The 7,325-nt window shown below is 41.0% G+C and overlaps 1 protein-coding gene across 1 annotated transcript; it reads right to left on the reverse strand.

The window, feature by feature from the left end:
* Positions 1–310: 310 nt before the first annotated feature.
* LOC109257381 (olfactory receptor 10G9) lies at positions 311–1,231 on the reverse strand. Its single transcript, XM_019433422.2, has one exon. The coding sequence runs from the start codon at positions 1,229–1,231 to the stop codon at positions 311–313; it is 921 nt and encodes a 306-aa protein (XP_019288967.2).
* Positions 1,232–7,325: the final 6,094 nt, after the last annotated feature.

Consider the following 7,325-nt stretch of genomic DNA (forward strand, 5'->3'; position numbering starts at 1 on the left):
TTTTTTTAAGAAGGCAAAAACAATGGTATATGGATTGTATCTCAATGAAATGGAAAAAAAAAGATAAACCTTTTACAGAGACATGCATTGATAGATCAAAATTTAAGCAAGTTCATCACAAACAAAAATTTAATTGTGATTTTTGAAAATTCCTCAGACAAATCCATGAAACAAATATTGCTGAGTAGATGGTTTTGGACAACATTTAACACTGAGCTACACATGTAATAAATTTCATGGTGATGACTAAATTATGCCACTGCTTTTTTCAACAGGCATATCTACTTTCCAGTGTTTATTTTCTCTGAGACTACGTTACTTTGTCTTTAAGCTTCAATAGAGCTTTCTTCACTTCCTTGTTCCTCAGGGTGTACACCACAGGGTTTAGAAGGGGAGTCAGCACAGTGTAGAAAACTGCCACAATCCTGTCCACGGCATCCTTGGAGCCTGGCCTCAGGTAAACAAAAACACAGGGAACAAAGAAACAAAGGACCACAATGCAGTGGGAGGTACAGGTCTGAAAGGCTCTGCATCTCCCCTCGGAGGTGCGGATCTTCAGGATGGAACAGACGATGGACACATAGGACAGCACTATCAGGAGAAAGCAGCCTGAAGCCACTACCCCGATGTTGACAAAGATCACCATCTCATTCATGGACGTGTCTGCACAGGCCAGTCTGAGGATGGGTGGTCCGTCACAGAAATAATGCTGGATCTGGCTGGGCCCACAGTAGGGCAAGCGGAAGGTCAGTGTGGTCTGGACGGCAGAGTGCAGAGAGCCGCTGAGCCACGTGGCGGTGGCCAGGAGGGCACACGCTCTCCCACCCATCAGGCTGGCATACCTGAGCGGCCGACTGATGGCCAGGTAGCGGTCGTAGGACATGACTGTGTAGAGGAAACACTCGGTGCTCCCCAGGAAGTGAAAGGAGTAGAGCTGGGCCACACAGCTGTGAAAGGAGATGGCCCCGCCTCCCGGGGAGACCAAGGGCATCAGCATTTTGGGCACCGTGACGGTGGAGAACCACATGTCGATGAAGGACAAGTTGGCCAGGAAATAGTACATGGGAGTGTGGAGGTGGGAATCCACCGTGATCACCAGCAGGATGAGGAGGTTCCCCACCACAGTGAGTACATAAATCACCAAGAAGATTCCGAAGAGGGGGATGTCCAGTGCTGGTGCATGGGGAAGACCCGTGAGGATGAACGTTGTCACTACGCTCATGTTTCTCATTTTCCACGCCTTTGGCACCTCTCCCTAAAGAAGAGACAGAGAGCACCCAGCATTTCACTGAAAACTGAAAACCCATTTTCATGTGGCAACTGCATCATCCATAGTAGATCATCCTAAAGTTAACCTCAACTTTGCCTGTTACAAAACTTATTTGGTAAAAATGATAGAATGATCCATCATCATCCTCTCTCCCCCCCACATGCACACAAAGGAAGGTGCACACAGATGTATGCAGTAGAAAGTCAGAGAAACCCATTGTATCAATCTCTATTTATGTATCATAAATGACCACACATTTAGTAGCACAAAACAATGCAAATGTCCATTCTTACAGTGTTTTAGTCAGGTGAGTGGGGTGTTCTGCTCAAGGTTGAAATCGAGATGTCAGCTGAGTCTGGAATCTCATGAGAGGCTTGGGATCCGCTTCCAAGCTTATGGAAGTTGTTGGCAGAATTCTGTTCCTTGCACATTTAGGACTGAGGTCTCTGTCTTTCCTGCTGCCCATTAGCAGGGATCATTACTCTCAGCCTTAGAGTCCAACCTCCAGTCCTAACCACCTGGCCATCTGATAACCCCCTGGCAGCCTACTTCTTCAAAGCCAGGAGAAGTTCTCTTGAGTTTGCTGTGACAAAAGTGTGAGGTAACAGAATGCATCAAGAATGATATGCCATCACAGCCTTGGGTCTCACCCACACTCAAAGGGAGGCAATTTAGCAGGGAATGTACACAGGGGACAGCAATCTGGGCAGCCTTTCAGAATTCTGTTTTCTCTCCAGAGTCCATGGGGAAACTTAAAGAACCAAGAATTTAACATTGATAGCAGGCACGCTTCAAAATCTACGTTCGGTACGGCCGAACAAATCTCTGGGATCCTTATAGGTAATCTGGCAATAGTAATCCCAGCTGAGAAATTACAAGTATTAAATAAGACAATAGACGCGAAGTCATTAATAAAGTGTCTGACACTTGATACCTGCTCAAAAAATGATAATGAATCATACAAAATTGTTGCCTTGTAAGGCAGAATTACCTATCTCTATCTATCTATCATCTATCTATCTGTGGAGAGGGAGGAATAGGAGGGAGAATAAATTCTCTTTCTACTGTAGAGAGTTCTCAATTTCAAAACTAGGTCTTTGAGGAATATTTCATGGCTAGTATTGGGACTGGTGTCTCACTACCACCATCACCTGCTTGTAAAGGGACTTTCCTCAGAAGAGGCTGAGAAACTCAACTCCATGACATGGACATCCCTACAATCTTCCATACGATCCAGAAGGTACCAAGCCTTGTACACTGCTGGCTCAACACTTCTCTTACACTAGACGATCCTTTATGAGGCTCTAAGAAGATAAAATTCATATGTGTTCTCCCAAACAGAATCCACTGGCAGTTTTCTTTTTCTTTTTCTTTTTCTTTTTTTTTAATTTAAATCCAAGTTAGTTAACATGTAGTGCAATAATGGTTTCAGGAGTAGAATTTAGTGATTCATCACTTACATATAACTCCCAGTGCTCATCCCAACAAGTGTCCTCCTTAATGCTCATCACCCATTTAGTCCATCCTCCACCCCACTTCTCTCCATCAACCCTCAGTTTCTTCTCTGTATATAAACGTTTCTTATGGTTTGCCTCCCTCTCTATTTTTATCTTATTTTTCCTTCCTTTCCCCTATGTTCATCTGTTTTGTTTCTTAAATTCCACATATGAGTGAAATCATAGGATATTTGTCTTTCTCTGACCGACTAATTTCTCTTAGCATAATACACTCTAGTTCCATCCACGTTGTTGCAAATGGCCAGATTTCATTCTTTTTGATCACTGAGTAATATTCCACTGTATGTATATACCACATCTTCTTAATTCATTCATCAGTCGATGGACATGTGGGCTTTTCCCATAATTTGGTTATTGTTGATGGTACTGCTTTAAACTTTGGGATATACAATCGCTTCTCAGCCTTTTGGCTAAGATCAAGTGTAAACTTTGGGATACACATCCTCCTTCAAATCAGCATTTTTGTATCTTTTGGATAAATACCTGGTAGTGCAATTGTTGGGTCATAGGGTAGCTCTATTTTCAATTTTTTGAGGAACCTCCAGACTGTCCTCCAGAGTGGCTGTACTAGTTTGCATTCCCACAAACAGTGCAAAAATGTTCCCCTCTTTCCGCATCCTCGCCAACATCTGTTGTTTCCTGAGTTTTCATTTTAGCCATTCTGACAAGTGTGAGGTGGTATCTCACTGTGGTTTTGATTTGTATTTCCCTGATGATGAGTGATGTTGAGCATTTTTTCATGTGTCTCTTAGCCATCTGGATGTCTTCTTTGGAAAAGTGTTCATGTCTTTTGCCACTGGCAGTTTTCTAACATATATCCTTTCATCCTAAATATCCAGATATTTTCTAATTTGGTTTTGTTAGAGATAATATCCCTCCCTCCATCTTCCACTCCTCATACCCATAAATTCAGGCAACACGCTTATAAGAGAAGACATCTCCATCAAGTATATGATTCTTACTTAAGAACTACTACCTGAAAGAGGAAGAACAGAACCAACACCAGAGGAAATGATATGTCAGCTTGATGTCAAGAAAAGTTGGGATTCTGTACAATGAAAAGTGAGGCATAAATGATGTTTTTTATTTAGCCCAAATTAGTGTCGAGTTCAGGATTATTTTCAATCATTCTTCAGAAAAGACTAGGAGGGACACCTGGGTGGCTCAGTAAGCTATGCGTCTGACTTCAGCTCAGGTCATGATCTCATGGTTGGTGAGTTTGAGCCTCACATTAGGCTCTGTGCTGATGGCCTGGAACCTGACTCAGATTCTCTGTCTCCTTCTCTCTCTCTCTGCCCATCCCCTGCTCACTCGCTCACTCTCTTGCTTTCTCTCCCTCTCCCAAAAATAAATAAATAGGGGCACCTGGGTGGCTCAGTTGGCTAAGCGTCCAACTTTGGCTGAGATCATGATCTCACAGTTGTGGGTTCAAGCCCCATGTTGGGCTCTGTGCTGATAGCTCGAAGTCTGGAGCCTGCTTCGAATTCTGTGTCTCCCTCTCTCCCTGCCCCTCTCCCACTCGCACTCTGCTTCTCTCTCTTTCTCTTTCTCTCAAAAATAAACAAACATTTAAAAATAAAAATAAATAAATAAACATTTTTTAAAAGACTATGAAACTGGCTCTACCATATGAAAGAAGCCAGGATCTCTGTTCTCAGCAAAGCTTAGACAAAACGTATCCTGTGTCTAGACAACGTGGCTTAAGCTACATCAAAGCTATAATTTTCGTGGATGAACAGGAGTGGGAGTGGGAGGGAGGTTCAAGCTTCCAGGTATGGAATGAATAAGTCATGGGAATAAAATAAAATACGGTCGATGGTATTGTAATAGTGTTGTATGGTGACAGGTGGTAGCCGCACTTGTGAACATAGCACAAAGTATAGAGAAGCTGAATCCTGATGTTGTCCACCTGAAAACACTGTGACACTGTGTGTCAACCATACACACAAAACAAACTTGGAGACATATTTTTCAAATAAAAGAATAAATAACAGGGCGCCTGAGTGGCTCAGTCGGTGAAGCGTCCGACTTCGGCTCAGGTCATGATCTCACAGCTCATGAGTTTGAGCCCCGCGTCAGGCTCTGTGCTGACAGCTCGGAGCCTGGAGCCCGCTTCGGATTCTGTGTCTCCCTCTGTCTGCCCCTCTGCTGCTTGCACTCTGTCTCTCGCATTGTCTCAAAAATAAATAAACATTAAAAAAAAAAGAATAAATAACAGTGACAGAATTATCATAATCATCTATATGGATATCAGAATTCAAAAATGGTACTAATAGATCTGACACTTCTACTTTACCAGTGGGATCCCGTAACCTGGGTAACTCCACATTCAGATTAGATGAAATATGAACCTTTTCATCAGGTGAATTGCAGAGTAGCCTGAGATTTAAGGCATGACTATTGATTAGAGGTGTCAATATTGACTTTTCGTCCATGCTGTGGCAATTTGGTTCCTATTTGTAGGCCTTTAATTAGTAATTGTTTGTGTGTGTAGAGAGAGACAGACAGGGAAAGGGGAAACAGAGAGACAGAGAGACATAGAGAGAGATTGTGACAAAGTGAGACTTGATAATCCAATGTAGAAGGTTGTCTAACCATCCCCAAGCATCTTATCTCTCAGCAGAAGTTCACGAGGGAAGGCAGGGAGACTAAGAGAAATCTGCTTTTTTAAGAACTCACCTTACAGTATGTGATTCATTTCAGTACAAAACTCACCTGTGTTTTTTCTTCAAGTTTTTCACTATCTGTGTCAAGGAAGTAGTTTGCAAGCCATTACTCAAAGAACAGAGGTACCTGTGATTCCTTGGTGAGAAAGAGTGGCTCGTTTCTATTCAAGGACCCAACTGGTTCAAGCACAGGGAATGGAAACTAACAAAGCTAGATGGGTAGGGACTTAACTGGATTCAAGATCTCCGGGGCGGGGACTCCTCTTGGGTCTTCAGGTTCCCTTGATGAGCAGAAAAACAAGAAACTAATCAAAGGTTTTTAACAATTGTTTTTAATATATTTCCCACTGTGTTTGCTTTTTGAACCCTCCTGAGATGAGTTCATGTCTCTCTGAAACTAGTATTTATAATTAAGAGGAAGGGAAGAGGACCCAGTTACCTTTTTCCCTCAATAGTGATGCAGATAAACACACAATTGCTGACTCTCAACTTAAAATTGTCCAGAATCCATAAATGGTCACCACCTGTCCCTACACTCTCCATCTGAATGCAACTCTCTCTTCCACTATCTTTTTGAGGTGTGTTTAAAATATATCAATTTCTAAACTTTTTTTATTCTTTCAAGTTTTAGAGTGACTTTGCCCAGGAAATAACCTAAGGATACGTAACTATTTCCCACTTGTGTAACTAATAGATTGCATTGCTATCATAACTTTTATTGTCTCTATAAGCATGTGTAAACACACGGTATATTGAAGTGTATCTTCTTTTGTAAATTACCTTTTCTTGAACTTTATTGATTTCTTTCTTTTAAGGTAATAGTCTTTTTCTTATTGGTTTGTCTGAACTTTTACAAATTAAGATAGCGAATTCAAGTTACTAATATCAACATCTACTGCTGGCTCAGACAAAAGAAAAAGCTTCATTACACATAGAGTTGGCACAAATCTGTATAATTATAGTACCTTCTTTAGGGAAGCAATACGACAATAGTTATTGAATTTAAGATTATATATACTCTTAATTCTAGTAATTCCACTCCAGGAGTCTATTCATGATTATAAAAGCACCAGTATATAAGGGTCTTATTCAAACACGTGTGTTGATACATGGTTTGTAGTGGTGACACAATTGAAAACCAAAATATCCCTAAAGAGAATAAATCATGACAATGCTGCATCATGAAACACTAAGAAGCTACTAAAAGACTAAATTTCAACCACACCAGTTAACTCTGAGGAACTTGCAAGGGACATTTTCAATGGGGAGGGGGAACACGAGGCACAGAGTACGGTTAGCATCATGCAGCTTTGGTAAAGCAAATAATCACATTGTATAATACGGGGACATGCAGAAGGGAGTGGAAGGATATAAGTGAGGTTATTAATCTGGAGTTGAGAAGTTGAGAGTTTGTTGAAAAACACACAAAAAAATTAAAAATAAGAATAATAATATGGCATATTGATGTAATCTAATTACTTTAAAGTTATATTCATTATTATCTTCATAAAAAACAGAAAATAGGGGCACCTGGGCAACTCAGTCAGTTGAGCGTCCGACTTCTGCTCCAGTCATGATGTCCCAGTTCAAAGGTTCAAGCCCCACATTGGGCTCTCTGCTGTCAGCACAGAGACTACTTTAGATCCTCTGTCTCCGTCTCTCTCTGCCCCTCCCCCACTTGTGTGTGTGCCCGCTCTCTCTTTCTCTCTCTCTCTCAAAAATAAACATTAAAAAAAACAGAAAATAAAAGAATTGGATCTTAATCTACTGACCTGTAGGGATGTCAACATTATATATTTTAAGTAAAAAAGGTAAGCTAAACAAAAATTTATATTTATATAAATTTATGAATTTATAATAATATTTTACATT

This window comes from Panthera pardus, unplaced genomic scaffold (assembly GCF_024362965.1).
Source record: "Panthera pardus isolate Hobbes unplaced genomic scaffold, ASM2436296v1 HiC_scaffold_12, whole genome shotgun sequence".
In the NCBI taxonomy this organism is placed as follows: Eukaryota; Metazoa; Chordata; class Mammalia; order Carnivora; family Felidae; genus Panthera; species Panthera pardus.